The sequence below is a fragment of the Eublepharis macularius genome, chromosome 9 (assembly GCF_028583425.1).
Source record: "Eublepharis macularius isolate TG4126 chromosome 9, MPM_Emac_v1.0, whole genome shotgun sequence".
NCBI classification, from domain to species: domain Eukaryota; kingdom Metazoa; phylum Chordata; class Lepidosauria; order Squamata; family Eublepharidae; genus Eublepharis; species Eublepharis macularius.
The window spans coordinates 75140226-75162266 of NC_072798.1; the positions used below are offsets into that span (position 1 = coordinate 75140226).

Sequence of the window (22041 nt, forward strand, 5' to 3'; positions counted from 1 at the left end):
CAAACAGGGACTTTCCACTGAGGAGCAACTGAAAATGGCATTTATGAATCCCTCAGGCTCTTTTTTCTTGTAGGGTGAAAAAAAACAACCCGATCCTTGAGAGAAAGAATGGAAATTTAATCAGCAGCCAACCAGATAAGACTATGCAAAAAAGGTTGTAAAACTGGATGACTTTGAAAGAAATTATGGAATCAAGCACCTGTGAGCCATTTACAAGCCTACATGGTGGTGTGGTTGGGTGGCAGACATTTCAGCTAAAGCATTTCCACCTAGGGATCCCATTCTTCTGGTAGGGATAGGGGATTCCCTGCTCCCACCTTTCGCCCCCTGCCACCACTTAATTGGCCGGCTGGGGGAAAGGCGGCAAACGGGCTTCCCAGGCATGCTCCCGGGGCCAGTGCGACGACATTACTAACATCACTGTGCTGTCCCGATAGCACTCACACGCTTCACAGCAGGCTGATTTGCGCCCCAAATCAGCCTGCTGTGAAGCGCATGCATGCTCCCCAACCTTGCGTGATGACATAAGTTCCGGGAAGTGATGTCATCATACTGGCGCAGGACTGTGTGTAAGGGGACCCAGAAACCTTATTTCTATCATTCACACACAGCACAACATAAAGAAAAGAAAATGAAGCCTTTACAACAAGTGGTTGACAAAGAGTATTCATACATCGATAAACAGTACTCTGGCAACGGGAAGGTTGTGGGCTGTAGGAACAACGTGGGCAAAATATTTTATTCAGCTAATAAAAGTCAGTTCTCCAAAGCTGAACTAATTCAGTCCCTTAGAATTTCTGAATTCTAGAGACTCCTCCCAGAAATTTCCACAACTCTTTTCACTATTTAACTTCTTCCTCCCATGAAGACTTCTGATTGGAGAAGGCAGTACTGAGTAATTAAAAAATATTACATTGCCATGGATTTCTTGAACACCAGCCTTCTAAGAAATAAAGAGGAGGAACACGGCCTAAGTATTATTGAGTCCTCCTGGATAAAACTTCACTCAAACTCTCAATGACCCTTCAAAAACAGGTTATGGATTCCCTTGGTGCCTGCTGACAAGATGCAAAATAAATGCAGTGCAGATGCAGCTTCAACTAACTGTAAAATATGTCGTATCAGCAAGACTGCCTAACTGAAGAAAATGAAGCACAGCAACCTTGGTGTTAATAATTTAATGTAGCTTCCTAGATTCTGCTACCGAAAGCATACTCTGCCTGCCACCAGACATTGCCACTGCACCTGCAAGAGGTATGACTTCTCTCTCAGAATGTCTACCCCAAATCTTTCTACTAATTACGTCTTAGCATAAATAAATATTTAAGGATATAATACCTTAGTTTTGTGTACCAAGCCATTTTTTGCTACTTTTTGAGCAAAGGGTAGACGCCCTGCCTCCTACTTCTATCTACGTACATGTTGAGAGGAGGGGTAATATTGTGAGGAAAAGTTCACTCAGAAGCAGAGAGGATTCCTTGTTAGCACAGACAGGTTCAGAGACACCCCTCAAAAAAGCTCTTCTTCCTCCTTTCTCTCTTCCCTCTTTGGCTTAAGATGACCCAACCACCTCTCCTTTTCACCAGCTGGCCCTTTAGTGTTCCAGATGTGCTTGTGGTCCCCAACTATATCATAACTCTGGCTCCTCTTCCTGTCCCATATTTACTATTCGGAGACCCCCCGACTGTCATCCATAGGCTTGGGATTCTGGCAAAGTCTGGGCCTGAGTATCTTCTACAAGCAATGGAAGACATTTTTTTTATTCAGGCAAGTATTTGAGGACAGGGATAATGCCTTGTTAATAACTCTATGATGTTTCACCATAGTATTACTCACGCTGAACCTTACAGGATGCAGCAATAAACCCACATAGATATATTATGTGAATATACAAAATTTGGTGAGTGTCAACATTTACATGTGAATTCTGACAACCGCGGTAGAATCTAATTAATTTCTGAACTTTCTTTACTTTTCAGACATATACCAGTGAATGTGAATAGCTGACAGCACTTCCAGGTGTATCCCTGAATTTTCAGAAACGTACAAAATTTGTCTGTGATTATCATCATTCACATAATCACACCACTATGCTTTAGACATTCACTGTAATAGAGAAAATGGACCAAATTAGGAAAACCTTGACTTCAGTGACAGTAGCACATCTTGGTAAGACTTACTCTCGAGGCTTCTCAATAACAGCTCCATCTTCATGGAATAAGGTACCTGCAGAAACCTGCTTTTTCCCTTGTAAGCCTTTAGATGGTCAGTCAAAACTGTATCAATCCAATAGCCAGTTATATGATGGCATGGACTGTAATTTTTTTTAAAAAAAATTTTATTGGTATTTCAATTGTCAGTGTTTTATACCTGGGCATTCTGTTTACACAACCACAAGTAATAACATTCAATTTATATAACATTGGATTTATATACCGCCCTTCAGGACAACTTAATGCCCACTCAGAGCAGTTTACAAAGTATGTCATTATTATCCCCACAACAAACACCCTGTGAGGTGGGTGGGGCTGAGAGAGCTCCAGAGAACCGTGACTAGCCCAAGGTCACCCAGCTGGCTTCAAGCGGAGGAGTGGGGAATCAAACCCAGTTCTCCAGATCAGAGTCCTGTGCTCCTAACCATTACACCAAACTGGCTCTCAGTATGGAACCTGGATCGAGATAAACTGCCTCATTTACACTGCAATCCTAAGAAGAATTCCTCCAGTCAATGGGCTTAGTCTGAAGTAACTCTTGTAGGATTGCACTGTTAATTGATTAGTTGGCAAAAGTGAACACACAAAATACAGTAGAACTATTAGCCCACATTATATTTGCATGCAGAGACCTGAAACCAGGCATCGGGCATTTTAAAGTCTGAGGACTAGAGCCACATCATGAATCAAATCCATTTTTCTAATGATAGGGCACTATTTAAACAGGTTTTGCAGTTGCCTGAACTCAGGCGAAGCTGTCTGGAATGTCAGACTCACTCCAATTAATGACGAAGGAGGCTCCTTCCAGGGGCTTCAAGAAACAGCAACCCTACCAGGAAAGGTAAAAAGGTAATGAACATTCTTCCAAACACGGTTGGTTAATGGCTGCTGTTAGTGGGAAAACACCTCATTCACTCAAGATATAAGGATAAGGCGTTAGGCCAGTTGAACTTTGTACTCATTCACTGTATCTGAAAACATTATGAGAATCGTATTTCTAAACCTTTCCCGTTGCTCAGCTGTTAGAAGTCTTCTAGAAAACTCCACGTCTACATTGATATGAATCTTGGTAAGCAATTGTAACACATAAACATAATTAGTCCAGCGGTATGTAATCTGTGTTTGAGTGTTAACCCCACCTCAGGGATTCAATATTTAAATCTTATTCAGATTTTGGGCTCTTAGTAAACCAGTCCATTTCATTTGTAGATACGACATCAGTCTCACCAGTTTGGAATGCTGACCTCAGAGCTCAGGAATATATGGCGACATCCAAGATTCCGGGTTGGCTGGTTTACAAACCACAGAGCTCTTCTCAGTCTGAGAAAGCACATGGAACCCTTAAGGGGAAGATGTGCTTGCAAACTGGAAACACTGTCACATATTGAATATCACACCTGATGTATTTTTAAGTTTCCAGTTATATGGACAAGTTGGATTTTTTTTTCAGCATACCTCATCTTGTTATACTCCAATCTCACAACACTGATTTTGGTACTATATCCTCTTCCTTACCTCTATCTTAACCTTAACAGATTCAGTTCAACAGTCATTATAGACAAAACGGAGATATTTCAAAGAAGCTACTACGTTTTGCAATTCTCATCACGTGGGTGGCTCTTCTTCTCATTTTGTGCAATTTTGAAAATTCAGTCAAAACACTTTAGCTGGAAGCTAAAGAAAAATGTGAAGCAAGAAACCATAGAAACCTTAGAGAGATACCAGTTGTTTCAGAGAACTCAGTAGGGTGTGTGATTCAAGTGGACTTGTGGGGGATCTCAGCAAGTCTTAAGAGAACGTAGACAAGACTCAACCCTACATATTTTGGAAAACTCTGCTATCTCTTCATTGAGTGCTAATGAAAACTGGTAACAAGCATGTTAAACAAAAAAAAACCATACAAACTACGCATTGGGCATAGAGATCTCTGGCACTCCACCTTCTTCCAGCAGAAGAGTATTATTTGAAAGATGGGAAAGAAGTTTAATAAGAATTAAATTATAACTGGCAATCAAGTGTTGTGTATTGTTTATAACTTTGCTGCTAGCGACTATTTTCTTGCAAACCTCTGTACATTCACAATATCCATTAGGTAAACTGTATCGCACAGAAAACCGAACAACTTGGGTCCAGCCAAATCATGCCTTTTCTATTCTAAAAGGCTGTGAAAATTCTATTTGTATCATATTTCACATATCGAGCCTATTCTACTGATAGAATGTTTCTTTTGCATTCTTTCTTTTCAGGGATAAGGTTATTCTAAGTTAGACTAATTTCATTCGTCTCTCTGACTCTGAAAATGGCACTGAACTGTCACAGCACTGAAAGTCAGACTACTTATTGGTGGTGTAAATAATATACTATTTACTTCTGAGCTAGCATACCTAATGGTAGGATCAAAAACTGGTTGGAGACAACTATCTATGCTAGCAGATGGTATTACAAAACACAATCGTTTACTTTGTTTTTCCATGTAAAAGCCAAAGTCTTATTTTCAAAGCAGACTGAGAGTTTTCAAGAAAAATAATGGTTTAGGTACTACTAGGTACATTGAATTAAGAGCCTCAAAAAGTGTTGTAGTTTTGTCTTTGTATTTTTTTTTAATCTGACATTCTTTGGAGTGAGCTAATTATCATGTGCTGCACTGACTGAAAAAGCATGTCAGAAACATTCATAATAGATTTCAAAGGAAATGATGAGAAGAGAGAGTCCGCGCGTGTAGATCTTTCAAAGCACTTGTCATCACATAGAGAAATCTAAGAGCTAAGTCTGGGAGTAGCAATTATACATAATACATCCATTAGTGTGATCTCAGCATCTCACACCTTGAACTCATTACTCATTCTAATCTTATGGCAACCAGAGAGATTGTTTATGGAGTAGAAATAACAGAAAGATCGTCTAATTTTAGCAACATTTTATGAGATACAGCAGCTAAAAATGAGTCAGCTTCATGACAAGCCAGGATTTCACAGAACATAAAATAATGCTTGTCATACTACAGTTAGAGTCCACTTAGACTGATATAATATTTTTACAAATTTGGTATTTTAGAATAGCCTTATTACAATTTAAGGTTACAAGTATGGAAGCATATTAGAAATAAGTCAGCTTTTGGTGATATAAACTTTCAGAAGCCACAGTCTACATCCACAGCTGCAAGTAGATTGCAAGGAGGTGTAGTACCTTTGCTACGTAAAGGAAGTACAGCAGGGCATTTTACAGAAGAAGGAAATAAAGGGGATTTTTTTTCTCCCTCTTTCACAATATGAGAAATCCCAGTCACCCACTGATATTGACGGGAAGTAAATTCAGAACTGACAATTTATGGAACCACATGATGTGGTTGTAGCTTTAATGGTGGATTAGGCAATTCATTCAGGATATTAAAAACTAATTGACAGCTTCCATTAGTTGGGGGGTGGGGAGGATATGGAAGGACTGTTACTTGCATGCCTTATTTTCTGAAAGGCACTGAGTGGTACCTGCAGAAAACCAGGTGCTGGGCTAGATGTTTATTAATTTTATTTACATCATTTATAGTCCACCTTTCTCATGGAGACTCAAGGCGGATTACACAGTGTGAGATTAGTACAGTCAATATCAAGAACATTTCCATAAATAATGCCATAGGGTAAACAGATGCAAGTTTACAAAGACACAGCATTAGAAGGAATCCAGTACAACATAGTGGTAAAGTCTATGGTTCTGAACTCATTAGCAGATAGTCTGCGATCCCCTCCCTACAATACAGCCCTCCTCTCTGAGTAAAAAAGCCTTTTTGAATAATTTAGTTTTGCAATGTTTGCAGAAAGCCAGGACAGTGGGCAGGGCTTTTCTTAATGGCCCGTGGCCTATGAAAGTTCATACTGCAAGAAAAAGGTGCCTCCACCCAGTTACTCTTCTGGAATTCATCATTCTAAAGTAAGAAAAGTCACTGTTAAACTTCAAAGTCAGCATTACAAGTTTCAGGCTGAAATTGCAGAATTCATTCAAATACGTAATGCCATCCACACCACTACCACAGGCTGAACAAAGAGTAAGGAATCACTACAGACATTTACTAGTTTAGCACAGTTAAGAGAAATCATTAACAGCTGCCAGTATGAACGTTCTTGGTAAATTCTTGATCACATTTGCATCTTACCAGGCCCTTTGACCTTTTTTAGAATATTTCTTTTTCATACTCTTACTAGTCCTTTAGGTATCAGGCCAAAACATTTATTTTTACCCAGTTTTAAAACTGAACAGTTCCACCTTATGTTAGTTGCTTTTATTTTCCATGTCTAATCTGAGGATTATTTGACAAATATTCTTTTAGGTTGCTAAATATTGTTTTATGCTGCTTTTATGCCCCTGTTTTGTTTTTATTATTGAAAGTTCTTATGATTTGATTGTATTGGCTCTTATTTTGAACCTCTCTGGAAAGCCTACATGTACTTCTAATGCATCTCTGAGTGAACACTGACTCCTTAAAGATTATGCAGTAATACATTGGGTTCATTTCTATCAGTTTTGGTTAAAGTGCTACTGGATCCCAGTTTGTTTTGCGGTTACCAGCTAAGACATCTGGAATTATGCTTGAATTAAAAACGGGTTAAGTCTCTAAGGCTCCTGTTATTAATCTAAGAGGGCCCTAATGCTGGAGGATTCCTTCAAGATACTAGTACCGCTGTTGCTGGTGCGTGACTAAGAAGGTAAAAATGAGCGTTAAAACATCCCGCTTTTCAAGAGGAGGCGTTTATATAATAGCTCTCATTCACACCGACCCTCTTCTTGCAGCCCCCGCCCCATCAGGCTCCCTGAGGGCCGTTAAAAATGACACGCCTGGCCCCTGCCTCTTCCACGCCAGAACGTTCACCTTTCAGCAGGTCACACGAGGACAAGGACCGACTGAGGCAACGCAGCTGACGTGAAGTCCTGCTGTACCATAATGGCTCCCGGAAGGAGAGAGACTACAATTCCCAATATGCACCGCTGCCCATTAAATTCTTTATGACAGTTAGAGGGGGAGGAGAAATACTGATCCGTGACAGACCTCGCCCTTGTTAAACTACCGAAAGGCTGAGCAAGAACTACAACCTCCAGCATCGATTGCGCGACTCTGCGCATACACATCCAGCGAGCGCTGCACACTATTGGCTGCTTAAGAAGCCCCGCCTTAATACGTCACTACTCGCGTCAGCCTCCGCCGGGCTCTGTATAAAAATCGCGTCAGCGGCACCCCTGCGCCTTTAGTTCCTGGCGTCTGAGAGGAGAAAGATGTATCGATTCCGTTCACGGGCATCCACGGGGTTTTCTGCCGCTGCTACAGCTTTGCCTATCGCTTGCCTTCCTCAATCATATCCGCTGCCTCGGTCCGGAAAGCCGGCCTCACAAAGACGCTTCTATAGTAAAAAGCGCTCTTGCTCTTCCATCGGCTGATCGTCGCTGCCGCCCAAGAAACAAGCGGAGGGAGAGGGCGAGAGAGAAAGAGAAACCAGGCCAGGGACCGACAGCCCGGTGCGGGAGCGCCAGAAGAAGCCGCGCGGAGCCAGTGCCGGTACAGGCCGCAGCCATGCCCAAGTCGAGGCGGCGAGGAGGGGGGAACCCGCGCGGAGCATCAGGTGAGGGGCAGTGCGCGTGCTCCGCCAGCGCGAGGCATTCTGGGAATGGTAGTTTCTTAGCCCTGCCTGGGCGGAAAAGAGCTGCGGGGCCCCTAATGTGGCGGGAGGGGCCTTGGGCGGTCGGGAGTCGCTTGCCTTCCTCAATCGGTTCTGGCGCTCTGCCGAGTCCTTGCCGGGGTGCTTTGGCGCCTGCCAGAGGAACCGAGATGGGGTTCTGCCCAGCCAAGCTCAAGCACGTGGCTTCCGCCGTAGGGCATGTGGCCTGTGGGCCCGATTTAGCCAGGCGCGGCAGTCAGAGAGAACCGGAATCGGGGGGGGGGGGGGCGGCTGAGGAGACCGAAGGGCTCGGCCACAAGTCGGGAATTCTCCGTTTTGAATTTTGGCCCTCGGGCACGACAGTTCTCTCTGTCTCATGCTGGCAATGGTTATTCAGTCTTTCAGTCTCGTTTGCAGAATTTATAACTTGCCATTCTGCCCTCACAAGGGCCGCTAAAGGAACTAACAAATTAAAACGCACACAGTCATTAAAACCACCCCGAACCCAGCATTAAAACCAGAGCTAAGATGTATACAAAAGACAAGCAGCAAAAACATTGGACAGGGAGGAGGGGTCGCTGAGGGAATGCCAAGCGAAACCAAGTCTTCAGCTGTTGGCAGGAGATGGCAGCAGAAGGGGGCAGAAGAGAGAGGAGAGAATTCCAAAGTTTTGGTGTCACTACTGAGAAGGTTTTCTCCTGGGTTGCCGCCTGTCCAAGAAGTCTTGAAAGTGATCAGCAGAATATTATGTATCCTAAATACTATTTCAATTATGGTTTCTATTAAAGTAACTTTAAACCATCCATGTTCTTTAAAATACTGTAAGAGAATGCTGACAGTTGGAAGGTCATTATCTTGTAAATCATTCTGAAGAAAATGGGTTGTTTTGCTGGTCTGATTGAAAACCATCATAAGATTGTGGATAGGTACTATCAAATAAGCAGAAGCAGCAGGGCGTTGCTTGCTACCAGGAAGGAAATGGTGACAACTGGAAGCCTGAAAAGCCATACCTGTTATTAGATGCTTAGTGAATCTCAGTGTGACATTAATACCTGCCTGTTGCTATGAATAGTATTAGTCTGCATGAGACAGTACAAAGCTTACTCATTGCAAGGACATTCCAGTAATACAGGCATTCTAATCCACTGTCTAACCCACTGTCTGTTACAAAGGGATTGAAAACTTATTTGAGGCGCCTTCTCCAGTCCAGTGCTTTCCCTTTTTCTATTGCCTAATTTTGATGTTAATTTAAGGGAATTTACAATATTTTTCTAGTCTGATGAAACAAGCATGCTTAACATTCTGTGCACTATGAAAGGTTTAAAAGTGTTTTACACACATTATGCTCAAATATTAAAGCATATATAACTGATGTTAGTTGGATGATACCTGTGACATCAGAAACAAGGGGCCTTGGAACAGGCTGTTCCTCCCTTGCCCTCTGGCTATATGCTGACTTATTTGTGTTGGCATTCACAATGTGTGCTATTTACCTGACAAGACTAGCGTTCTTTTGACCGCAGGACATGTGGCAGGTAAAACAATCTGAAAACATGAGAAGCAGCAGAAAGTGCCAATGATCTGGAGAAGTAAGGTAGCTTCTACTTCTGAACGATGCTATGTTCAACCCTTCTCTATGGGATGTTTCTCACCATGCTGTGGGATATAATATTGGGAGGTTGCATTAATTCCTGACCTTATTAACAATGTAGTTTGAAAGGTGGTCTGCCAAATCAAGACAGAATTTTTGTGTCTTGCTGAAATACAAGGAGGCTGCCAGAGTTAATTGTTCTGGTCTTATGATGTTGCATTGGATTTTGATGTAAAGCAACTGGTAGTGTTTCCCTACTTTCATATCTGCTAAAAATGTTTTTTTCCCCCATAGGTGCCCAGCACAGAAACACGCAACCTTTTAGTGATGAAGATGCATCGATTGAAACTATGAGCCATTGTAGTGGCTTCAGTGATCCAGCTAGCTTCACAGAGGATGGTATGTTGTGCCTTATCAAATACTAGATATTCTTTCCCCTTAGGAGTTAGTTTGGGTTGAGATGAATGTTGAAATAGTACACTGCATTGCTTAAAGCATCTAGTGCAAGCCAGCAGTCAGTCCCCCCCCCAATAATTCCAAATAGTTTCCTTCATATTTAATGTTTAAGGCTGAAGCTTATAAAAAAACAAATGGATGTGAAAAATTCCGGCATTGTTCTACCTACCTTGCACATCTCTCTGGGTTCAGAGATGCATGGTGGAGTTTGGGTTTGTTAATAGCGTGTTGTAGCTCTGTGGTGGCATTGTACTGATCCACCTGTACTTTAGATCTTCTTTACTAGTATGCATTGCTGGAGGAATGAAAGTTTTGTGTGCCATTTCCCCTGAACTCAAGTAAGAAGGAATAGAGAGATGTGGGTAGGATGGGGACATGTACAGTGAAGAATGGCCTGAATGGAGAAGACAGACATGCAGGTAGAAATGGTGAAGAGACTTGGAGAAAAAAAGGAAGCTAGCTGAGATGGGGTTGCATAGAAAACAGCACTGCGGAGTGCAGAGAGAAAAGGGGAATTGACAAATAAAGCTGTACAGAGACGTGGGTGTAGAAACAGATAGTTGTTTGAGGAGGAGTAAAAATGGGACTGCAGAGAGATCTGTGAGTTGGGTGGGAGCAGAAAAGGGTGCAGCTGAGAGATGAGACTGCAGACAGGAGTTTGCCATCGACTGTAGACAAGGAAAGGGGTTGACAGATTGAGGCAAAAGTGCCTTTTCACCTTTAGCATAATGAAATTAAAATACAAGGGGCATTTAGACTCTTACTGTGCACACTGATATAGAATTTGCCTGCGCTACAACCTGAAAGTGATTAAACCTTTAAGTTGCCTTCTCAGCAATTTCTAGATTTGTGGTTGTGTTTATGGGTGTGCGCTCCGAAAATATTTGGGTTTCCTGCTTCGGGTTTACCCCGAAAAACATTTCCTGCTTCGAAATACCCCAAACCCAAAGCGGCAAGCCACTTGGGATTCGGGTATTTGAATCGCTTTGGAATGCTCCCTAAAGATTCGGAGCATTCCAAAGCGATTCAGGAGGCTGGGTTTTCTACCAGAACTCCCACCCGCACCCACCCCTCAGCCTCCCACTTAGCGCCCCACCCCCCTGTTCCCTCCAACCCACTTAAAGGTCTCTTTAAACTATCAGCTGGCAGGTGGTGGTGGGGATCTCCTCCTGCTGTCTGACAGCTGATAGTTTAAAGGGCGCCTTTCCTGCCACTTGCAAGTGGCACGTGCCCCAGCCCCTGCACTTACCTTGGTGCTGCTGCTGCGGCGGTAGAGGCCACAGCCCAGCAGCAGCAGCCCTGGCATTCTACACCACCCTGCGGTCCTGCGCAGCAGCAGAGGAGGCCGAAAAGGCCCTTCCTGCCCCTCAAATGGCTGCTGCGGCAGCCGTTTGAGAGGCAGGAAGGGCCTCATCTACCTCGTTCACTGATGGATGGAAAGGGGAAGAGCTTAAAGGGTAGAAGTGTGGGGAGCGTTTTTTCCTTTAAGCTCCCCCCCTCTCTAGCATACCCAGAAGGCCCTTTAAACTTCAGCTGGCCCACAGGCCAGCTGAAGTTTAAAGGGCCCTAAAGCTTTCTGAAGTGGCCGGAATCGCTTCGGGAAGCTTTGATTACATTGTTCCGAATCTTTACAGATTGGGTCTGATTTGGGCATTTTTTCCGAATCGGAAACCCGAAGCGCACACCCCTAGTTGTGTTAGGTTTTGATCTCTGATATAATCCTCAGCAATCTTACCTACAGGTCTAAGGATTTAAATGGCTTAAAGTAATTGGAACTACAGTGAAAATATTATCTTAGAAAACTGTAGAATGAGGAGATGAGAAATTAGTATTGAGTACCAGGCTATTGTCCGACACACATACACACACACCCTCAATTACTTCATAATGGAAGTAAACCAAAACTGATCAATACATTGACATGTCAAGGATTGTATCCTTCTCTGATGTGTTGGGAGATTTTAAGAAATGGCATAAATAGATATGAAGTAGCAACAGTTGTAAATTAGTACAGAAACCTAGATTATGGCTTGTTGAGGAATCATGCCAGGGTTGTAGATATGAATAACTAAATCATTCAGAATGACAAGTTACATCAGACAGAGAAAACAAGCAGTTACTCTGTGCTTGTGGTGGCATATGGGTCCCATGGCTAATTTCTGGTAGTAAACATCTCAACAACAGAATTTTCTTTTTTTTCATTTCTATAGGGCCTGAAGTTGATGAAGAAGCAACACAAGAAGACTTTGAGTACAAACTAAAGGGACTCATTGATCTGACATTAGACAAGAGGTATGAGAAGTCTGAAATGCTGGATTTGATAAGCAGTGTTTAAAACAAGGGGCAGATAAATGAGATTTAGTAGCAGGGATAAATCGTCCTTGCAGTTAGATTTCCTTTACTGCCTAGTTTTCCTCTAGATGTGAAATTCTGTAGCCCATTTATCAGAGGAGGGAAAAGGGGAGCTGTAGAGATCGAATGTATGAACATTTACGCCAAAGAGGCTGTCTTTGCAAATGTTTGAAAACTTAAAGAATGAAGGCAGAGAGATTGGGTCTGTGAGTCAAGCAGCTTTGATCAGATTTAAGGCTTGAATAGATTTTTAGGCCAGGATTAGGACTTTGTAGATTTTGACTTTGCAAGTCTGTTTTCAATACTCTGCATGCTGACATTTTACTGTGGGCCTCTTCTGTTTCCTCCATAGTGCAAAGACAAGGCAGTCAGCTCTGGAAGGTCTTAAAAATGCCTTGATATCTAAAATACTATATGAGTTCATCTTGGAAAGAAGAATGACTCTAACAGATAGCATTGAGCGCTGCATAAAGAAAGGTAATGTGCCGAAAAGACTTCTATAAAATATGTGCATGTTTTGGTAAGTGGGATGGGGTTAATGCCTTCAGGTTTAATTCTATGGCAAGCCATTGTCTGTGTAGGCAAGAGTGATGAGCAGTGTGCAGCAGCAGGACTGGCTTGTCTACTTTGTGTGCAGCTGGGCTCAGGAATTGAAAGTGAAGAAGTCTTTAAGACCCTTGCGCCAGTGCTGAAGAAAATCCTTGGCGATGGAGCAGCAAGCATACAAGCAAGGCAAGCTGTAAGTAGAAAATGGGATGGTTGGTATAAGCCATGTGCAGGTTTAAGTAGCTGGTGGCTTGGTTTCTAAGCATGTGTTTGAGGTTGGGGGGGTGGTTAGAATCTTTCACTGGTATGGGGATCCAATGACTATGATAAGAAAAACACCCTGGAGACAAAGCAACCAGTGAGAGCAGAGCTCTGAATCCACCAGTGGGGCTGTACTGAGGGAGTTAAAAACTGAGGTAGGGAAGATGGAGTTGGGTTTTGAGGATTAGTTGAAAATAAATGTTAATATTTATCTCGAATAGTATATTCTTTCTGAATAAATAATGTTCTTCACTTTTTTGAAAGAAAGCCTCTTGTACTTGTTACTTTTACCTCAGTAATTGTCCAGGCTTGATTTTTTAAAAAACTCATGCTCAGATTCTATCTTTTTGAAGTTTATATTCTTTTTAATTTCCTGCTGGGAACCCCAGTGTAACAGTTGGGCAGGAAATTGAAATTGTGACAGGATGGAAAAATCCTGAGAGGTACGGTGACTAGCTCCCCAGGATACTAGTCAGAGGCTCCCGTCTTCTTTCAGAGAACATACAGCCCTGTGCCTTGTGACATTTAGTCTTGGAATGGTGAGCAAACAGTGTCTGCTCCTTATTCATAGTTGTTTTGGTAATGTGATATCACTGACAGGAGGTAATTTCTTTAACTTGAAAAAGCCTTCAGTGTAATTTTCAAAACAAATAATCCTTTGATTTCAGCTAGAGTCAGTCAGCAAATGGTGAATACTTAGGAGTGTGTGTCAGGATCCTTTAATTTCTTAAACATCCAGATCTGGCCTAAGGGCAAATTATTTGGTGACTAGTATTCTTTCTAGCTGCCACAGTTTTAAAATGTCCATGCTACAGTTTAAAAATGTCCCTTTCCCCCATTTTCAGTAATCTCCTAAAAAGGTCGTGGCCAGCAGTGTTTAACTGAACTGTTGTGTAAAAGGTACATAGGTCACCAAGATACACTGGACTTGTCTAAGAATATAAGAATGTGTTAAAGGTTAGATGACTAAGCAAATGTTAAATATGATGGAGTGTAAGGTGTAGGGTAGGTGTTAGTCACTCAGTGGGTTCAAAATACCAGGTGAATGCCTAACAATAAAACCAAAGTAAAATACTTCTTTCTTTTGTCTAGTGTGCTACCTGCTTGGGAGTTTGTTGCTTTATTGCCACTGATGATATTACAGTAAGGAAACTTTTAAAAGGTACATTTTATTACTTTATGGAGAATGAAAGCATCCAGTTCAACAACTTTCTTGGCCTGTTCTTTAAAACCAGGAATTGTATTCAACTATGGAATGTCTGGAAAATATTTTCATCAAATCCTATCAGAAAGAAAGAAATTCAAATGGAATTTCCAGCAGCCAGAACACAGTTCTTCATATCAGCGCCCTGTTGGCATGGACCCTGCTGTTGACCATCTGCCCAATGAATGAAGTGAAGAAAAAGCTAGAAATGTGTGTATTGTGTTCCCTTGGAACCCATCCTGGGAGTGGGACTTTTGGCAGAGCAACCCTAAGAAGAGTTACTCCCTTCTAAGCTCATTTCAAGTCCATGGGCCTAGAAGGGTTGTGACCCTGTTTAGGATTGCATTGAGTGTTTTACTCTGTGTGCGTGCGTGCGTGCGAGCGAGAGAGAGAGAGAGTTCCTGCCTTACAGATTAGTAACAGTCTCCTCTTTTTTCCCTAGGCATTTGCATAAATGTCCTCTTCTCTTGTCCTGTGATGATGTAAACATGAGGATTGCTGCTGGGGAAACCCTGGCCCTTCTCTTTGAATTAGCAAGAGAAACAGATGGGGTAGGTTTAAAGAACTGTATCAAACATTAAATGGCAGTGATTGAATTCACAATGTTTTAATTTGCTTTGATGCATTCTGATGAGGAAAAAAACATGTCTTTCTTCAAATAAATCAACATCATACATCTATAAACAGATGTATGATTTAACAGAATTGTTCCTCCAGTTATAAATGGAGCTTACCTCCATAGACCTTATTAGAGTTTCTGGCTCAGAACTCAAGATTGTAACTTTCCATTGTAGCAATATGATAAGCAAAATTGTGTTAAACAATGGCAGCGTAGTCTTGTTCTACATTAGTATGGTTGTTGTTCCCTCTTGAACATGGTAGATGCAGCACTCTGTGCCTGGTATGGTGTGAGAACATAGAGTTTGCATGTGTGAGTGGTACCCTAGCTTACATGTGGGGCTAATGAATAATATTTGCTTTCTTGAGTCTGCTGTAGTGTTCAAGACTACCATGATGTTCCTTATTATGTTGGAACTCATTTTTTCATTGTTCTTTGACTGAAGAAAGTAGTCTCAGCTTAGCTGAGTGTCCCGTCTTGGTAGGGTATGTGGAAAGGTACCCAGAAAAACTCTTGGTCAAGATAGTGTATTGCAGAGGAAGAGAATGACTAACTGTAAATAAATGTATTTATTTAACAATGTATATCCTGATTTTCTGCTCTCACAAGGGCCACTGAGGCAGCTAACAAATTAAAACATACAAAATAAAATCAACATTTTAAAACAATTATAATCAATGAAAAGCAACAGTAAAAACGAGAGGGAACAAAAGACATAAAGTAACAATGAAATCATTTAAAATAATTGAAATCCCCAGTGCATTGTACAATATCTAAACACCGAGTGGAGTTCTGTGGAGGGTTTTTTTTTAGGATGGAGGGATAACTTCCACAGGTTCCCCTTTGTGATGTAGACTTTCAGCTTTCCCCTGTTTGCTGTACTTGGGGGATCTCCTGTCCATCATGAGCAGCATTTCCAAGGACATTTTTGGGCTGCTGCAGGAAAGCAAAGAAAATCCACTCCACTGATGGAAATGCCTTCCACTGGTAGAAATAATCCATGATATTCAATTATGCCACTATTCCAATCTACGCAATTGTAATTTGAGCTGCATTTTGAATCTGAGCTATAGAAATTCAGTTTTGAAGAGAACGTTCAGACCTGCACTCCCCTCTGTAGTGTTCTGAGGTTAATGATCTCTGATCTCTGCATCCATTCTACAGTGTCCTTACTTGAAACAGTTTACTCTTTACCCAGCTCACTGTTTCAAGCCTTCATGTAGCTCCTGCTAATAAATGGCATCTTAATCAGAGAAGCAGCTGACATGCTCATGTGATAAGTAACTTGAACAGACTGGAAAGGTGCTCAATGCTGCTACTTGAAATTAATGTACTGGGAGGAGATGGGAAATACATTTGCTAGCTTACTTCTGCTAGTCGTATATGGCGTGAACACCCACTTCACTAAAATTGCCAAACCCAGGATACTTTAAAGAGCTATTAACATTAGATGCTTCATGGATGGCTGCATCCCATAGAAAGCAGTATTATCCTAGGCCAGTATAAGTAACCACATTTTTCAAAAAGAGGCTTTGCTGTAAAAAAAGTTTATCTCAGAAAGGAGTGTTCATTTCAAGGGAAGGCTTAAAGGAGTTGTTTATTCTGATGTGAAAGCTACAGATTTTAAGTGTATTCAACCTTGTTTGCTGTTTACTGAATGATGCCATATCGTGCTGCAGTATCATCCCTGAGCTAGGATAACAACGGAACCACTCAAGAGTTCTGGCTTTCTGAACCTTTAGTTGACTTGTGAAATAACTGTTGCTGCTGTTTTATTGGGCTAGGATTTCTTCTATGAAGATATGGAGCCTCTAACACAGAAATTGAGGGCTCTGGCAACAGATGGGAACAAGCACCGTGCCAAAGTAGACAAAAGAAAACAGCGATCTGTCTTCAGAGATGTCTTGCGGGCTGTGGAGGTAAAGACCAGTGGGAGTGTGTTACTGGGTAAAACAAACTTTGTATTTCAAAATGACAGCACCATATGAGGAGGCAACTTCTAGTGTGAGGACTGCTGCTCATTTACCTGGATGTGGAACACAGCTGGTGAACTTGTACTGGATCCTAGCCGTGCTTTTTCTATGTTGTTGGTAGTATCTTTTATGTGAAGATAAGGTGCTGAACATTTAGTTTCATTGTGGAAAATACAGGTGCTCTTTCAGAACTTCAGATCTTTCATCACTGCTGGCTTTGTTTCATGCAAACAACAAATTGCCACCTGAAGGCAAATGATCTAAGAATGCAGGCCAAATGGAGTCATTAACGCAAAGTTCATTTAATTTTAAATTAAATTGGCAGAGACATGGTGTGTATTAAATAAGAGCTGCTTGTAGAGTGGAACCACACAGAGCAGGGCTCCTTCCCTCCTCTGCAGCCTACAAAGTTCTCTGAAATTTTGTTCCTGGGGCTCAGGAGACCCTCAAGAACAGCACTGCGGGTCAAGTGAGGGTGTGTAGTGAGAAGAGGGAATCTCTGAAAATGCCTGCCCTGTCCAAGATGGAAATAATGTGCTTTTCAACATGAAGTGGCCACCTGAGATCTAGTCTTGGTTTCTAGGTTCAGTGTAATGGGGCCAGTATTTCATTATTTACTTCATTTTTACCCCAACTTTCTTCCCAAAGGGGGAACCCAAAGTGGCTTACATAATTCTTCCATTTTATCCTCAAGACAACCTTGTGCGGTAGGTTAGGTTGAGTGTGTGTGACTGGCCCAAGGTCGCCCAGCAAGCTTCCATGACAGAGTACGGTTTGAGCCTGGTTCTCCCAGATCCTAGTCTAACATCTTGCCACTATGCCATGCTGGCTTTCAGTAAAAACAGATTGGATTGGATTATACCAGTTTTTACATAGACTTTATTGGTTGTCAGTGTGTGTTCCTGGGAACAGTCTGATGTGCTAGCTTTGAGCAATGAGCTGATAGTGTTTAAAGTCCAAAGTATCTGGAAAAGCCATCTTCTCCTATATAACATGTACACACATTGTGAAACAAGGTCTGCCAACAAGGTTTAACTCAAAATAATAATAACCCTCTACAGATCCCTGCCCAGAGTTTCGGCACAAATTGGTCCAACTTGGTAGCTTGGATTTTAACAAGCTGCAGATGGAGCTTTGTTAATAGATAGCAGCTCTTGAACAGCCCGCCGTGTAGCAGTGGTGGGCTGTGATGTGAGGAAGGTACATCCCTCGCATGTGTGGCAGCTCTGTTGCTCTTAAAATGGTTTTTATGTAGCTGCTTTCCGTTCTTATGACTGTTTTTTTTGTGCAGGAACATGACTTTCCTACTGAGACAGTCAAATTTGGACCTGAGCGCATGTACATTGACTGCTGGGTTAAAAAACAGACCTATGATACTTTCAAGGAAATTCTAGGATCAGGGATGCAGTATCACTTGCAGGTAAGTGACTAGTTCAGACATGTTTATATTGCCTTGCCCCTGGGTCTGTTTCATAATTCTGAACAGTTGAGGGGATGTGCTTCAGTTCTTTGAGAGAATTTCAGTAATAACTTGATTTTTCAGTATCTTTTTTTTCAGGAACTCCTCTTTTGAGTTGAGAGGCATGCCACATATGTCTGAGAAATTCCATGCTGAAATGTAAATACGTTCTGTGCCCTCTGCCCTTTTAAATTTGACTGGTAAGAGTCCAGTGCCAGCAGCATACTTGGGCTACAGTAAAGTAAGCTGGAAAAGGATTTCTGATGTTCCCCTCTTCTAGCCTTAGCAGGAAACTCCTGGACTTTCCCCACTGAAACAGACTGGGGTATTAGGCTTGTCAGCTGCCATTGAATATAGTTGGGGTAACATTTAGACAGCTAATGATTTGATGTTTTATGCAGTCCAACGAGCTTCTTCGGAATGTCTTTGAACTTGGCCCACCGCTGATGCTTGATGAGGCATCTCTTAAGACCATGAAGATACCCCGTTTTGAAAGAGTAAGCGAAGTTAAACAGACGTTCTTTCTTCCTTGCAATTTGCTACCTGTCTGGGATACATAGCTGTTCTAGCACTGGCAGGAGCAAAGCTAGCTGTATGCTCAACCCTGCTCAGCACAGGGCATGGGATTTGTTTTTTCCCTCCCTCACCTTCATGTGTGCAAGAGAGGTATGGAAGCAGCAGCAGTGTGGCGGGGGAACCATTACTTTTTCTAAATTTCGCAAGGTTTTTTCAAGTGAAACAGCCAACAGTAGGAGTCTAAGGAAACATCTTTGTAATAATTTCTACTAATTCCTTAACGCTGAATATATAAATACAGTGAAGGTCATCAGCAGAGGATGTAAGGCCTGTGCTTCCTCCTTTGGAAGTGTGGTGGGTAACCAATAGGGACACAGGGCCTTTTCAGTGCTGTCTCACTGAAAGCCATCCTTACAGCTGCCCAACTGGCATCAGTGTTGTTCCAGTTTTAGGTTTCTCCTTGTGTGTGTTTGTGTTTTATATTGTGAATTGCCTTGAGACATCTGTGAGTACAGATGGAAAAGAAAAATACTGTCCGTGGAGTAGTCAGAAGTTGTCAAATAAGATGTTAACGTTAGTTTTACTGGCGTATATAACTACTGTTTCTCTCCTTGCTTTACAGCACCTGTACAACTCCGCAGCCTTCAAAGCGAGGACTAAGGCCAGAAGCAAATGCCGTGATAAAAGAACAGATGTTGGTGAAGTGTTCTAGACCAGCGCTTGAAGATCTCTGATTTGATTTCTGTTGAATCTAATTCCTGATAATGTGTCATTATTGCTATGTTTAACATGATAAGGCTTTTAAACCTGTCTTTACATCTTAGATGTCTCGCACATTCAGAGGAACTGATGTAATGTAGGCTATTGAGTAGATGGGTATGTACTGTGGGTTGAACATAAAATGCGGGGAGGGAAACATAAATGGGGGGGACTTCAAGGGGGGGGTAAGAGTGGCTCATGAATTTGGCATTCTTGCAGCACTGTCAGCCACGTGGTGGTGGGACTGCTTTGATTTAGCTTAGCGTTTTTAGCACACTAATGAAATAGGTGAAACCTTCCATTCAGAAGGCTTTTCTGCGGAGTAAACATGTTTCTGGACCAAGCTGCTATTTAGATAGGTAACCAAATATTTTAAATTTTACAGTGACTTTGTACCACACAGGGGCCCTAAACCTCTGCTTAAGAGTGCTTAAAATGATGAAACATATACAAATATTTAAAAGTTAATGTTATGTTACCTTGGATAATAAAAACATCTTTCTCTAAAAACTGCTTTTGTTCAAAACTATTGAGTTCATGCAAAAAGGCTTGTCTGTTTAATATGAATAGCTACAAAGGGATGACAATTATTTAAGGTCTAATAGTGCCTTTAAGATTTAAATAAAATAAATGTCAGTTTTAATCTGCACTTTCATGCTCCTTTTGTGAACAGGCAGAGATTCCTCAAAGTAGGACTGGTTTCAGCATACTGAGAGTCTCTACATGTTACTAAGTACCTAGGGATGCTCAAGTGCAGGACTGTATGTCTAGGCCTCAATTCGTGTGCAGGCTGTTCTTGCTCAGTGCACAGGAATGCCAATGTGGCCGCATATGCAAGTGATTTCAGAGGGCACAGCACCAATTCCGCTCTCTTCTTGCCATTTTGAATTTCCAGCTTGCATTTCTTTGTGAGGAAGTGTCAAGATCTGCATTTCAATGAATGGTTGAGGGAGGTGGGGAAAACTGGGATACTTTTATCAGTTGAGGAGGAACTGATAGCAAATATGATCCAGAGCAAATTGAAGTGTGACTGGGATCGAGTGCATGGAAAATTGGAAGGGGGACAAGTGAAATGAGGTTCACTTGACTGTCTCTGGGAACTTAGTAACATGTAGAGAGACTCTGAATTTAGGCAGTGGATGGGGGGGCAGTCGATGGGGGGGGACAGATGGATGGGTGGGGAGGGAGGTGAGAATGAGAGGAGTGGGGAGGAGGGCTGCCCTAGGTACTTTGTCCTCTCTCCCCCGGAACAGTTTCTACCATGCTGCTTATTGAAAGGCAAACTACAGCCCAACTGGACTCTGCCCTATATTAAAGTTACACTTTGTCACATTTTACTTCTGTGTTTAAAATGCATCCAACTTTACATTCTGTAAGTGTATGTATACTACAAGACTACTCACAAAAATGAATGCCTAAAAATGCTAGCATTAGAAATTGGAGAACTACCACAACTAAAACAGCAGCTGCTACATGTGTACATATAGCCATATCTCTTATTCCTTCAGCAGCTGGACAAAACAAATGGTTCACTTGTTACTGACAACACTGAGCCAAGCAAACTGGTGGGAAGGAAATGTCACTGTTTTATCAGCTTTGAAAAGGCCCTGTCCCTGATGATCCATTTAATTCCAAATATCACATGAAGCAGGGCTACTGAGGAAGAACTTGGCATAAGGCCTGGAACTGAAATAGGGCCTCGGACATCAATTAGTTGCTAAGAATTAAATTTACGGCTGGTGACTGAGCTGGAAGCATACATTCCTAGTATACCCAAACCAACTTAAAGTACACAAACATTGCAAGAAGGGATGCGCATCTGTTTTAAAACATGAAAAAATAACTTTGTTAGTAGCCAGATAATACCTTAAGGACTGCCTTCTTCATATGAACCTGCCCATCCATTCGCGTCATCTTTGGAGGTCTTGCTTTGGGTGCCTCTCCCCATTGAGGCTAGACAGGTGACAACCCAAGAAAGGGCATTCTCAAGTCATGGTGCTAAAATTTTGGAACTCTCTCTCCAGTGAGATTCTCCTATCTTCCTGTTGTTTTCTGCCAGCGGATGAAGACTTTTCTGTTTTGTTTGACATACACCCAGTTTAATCCCATTGGTGGTCTTCCTTGGTTGTGTCTGTGTCTGTATATACACACACAATACATTTTAAATACTGTTTTAATGTTTTAATTAAATGTTTGCTGCCTTGGGACCCCTATTTGGGTGGAGAGGCACTATATAAATACTTAAATAAATAATATAAATTGTGCACTTTATGAGTAATGCAGAAAGACAAGCTTGCACTTTTGGCTATATATTTCTAATTGCAATGCATGCAAGCATTGAATTCCTGTGGGTCACTAATACTAATTAAAGTGCTCAAGACAGTGGGTTTGTGTATTACTGATTATAGCGCATGCAGACTGCAGTACAGAGGACATACAGAAGCAGGTGT

General features: G+C 41.9%; 1 protein-coding gene across 1 annotated transcript; it reads left to right on the forward strand.

The window, feature by feature from the left end:
* The first annotated feature begins 7644 nt into the window (after nucleotides 1–7644).
* Nucleotides 7645–20240, forward strand: IFRD1 (interferon related developmental regulator 1). The gene is made up of 12 exons (XM_054988369.1): nucleotides 7645–7819; nucleotides 9741–9845; nucleotides 12113–12194; nucleotides 12607–12731; nucleotides 12836–12993; nucleotides 14154–14204; nucleotides 14297–14475; nucleotides 14708–14816; nucleotides 16669–16803; nucleotides 18149–18277; nucleotides 18718–18813; nucleotides 19455–20240. The coding sequence occupies exons 1-12, from the start codon at nucleotides 7771–7773 to the stop codon at nucleotides 19542–19544; spliced, it is 1308 nt and encodes a 435-aa protein (XP_054844344.1). The 5' UTR covers nucleotides 7645–7770; the 3' UTR covers nucleotides 19545–20240.
* Nucleotides 20241–22041: the final 1801 nt, after the last annotated feature.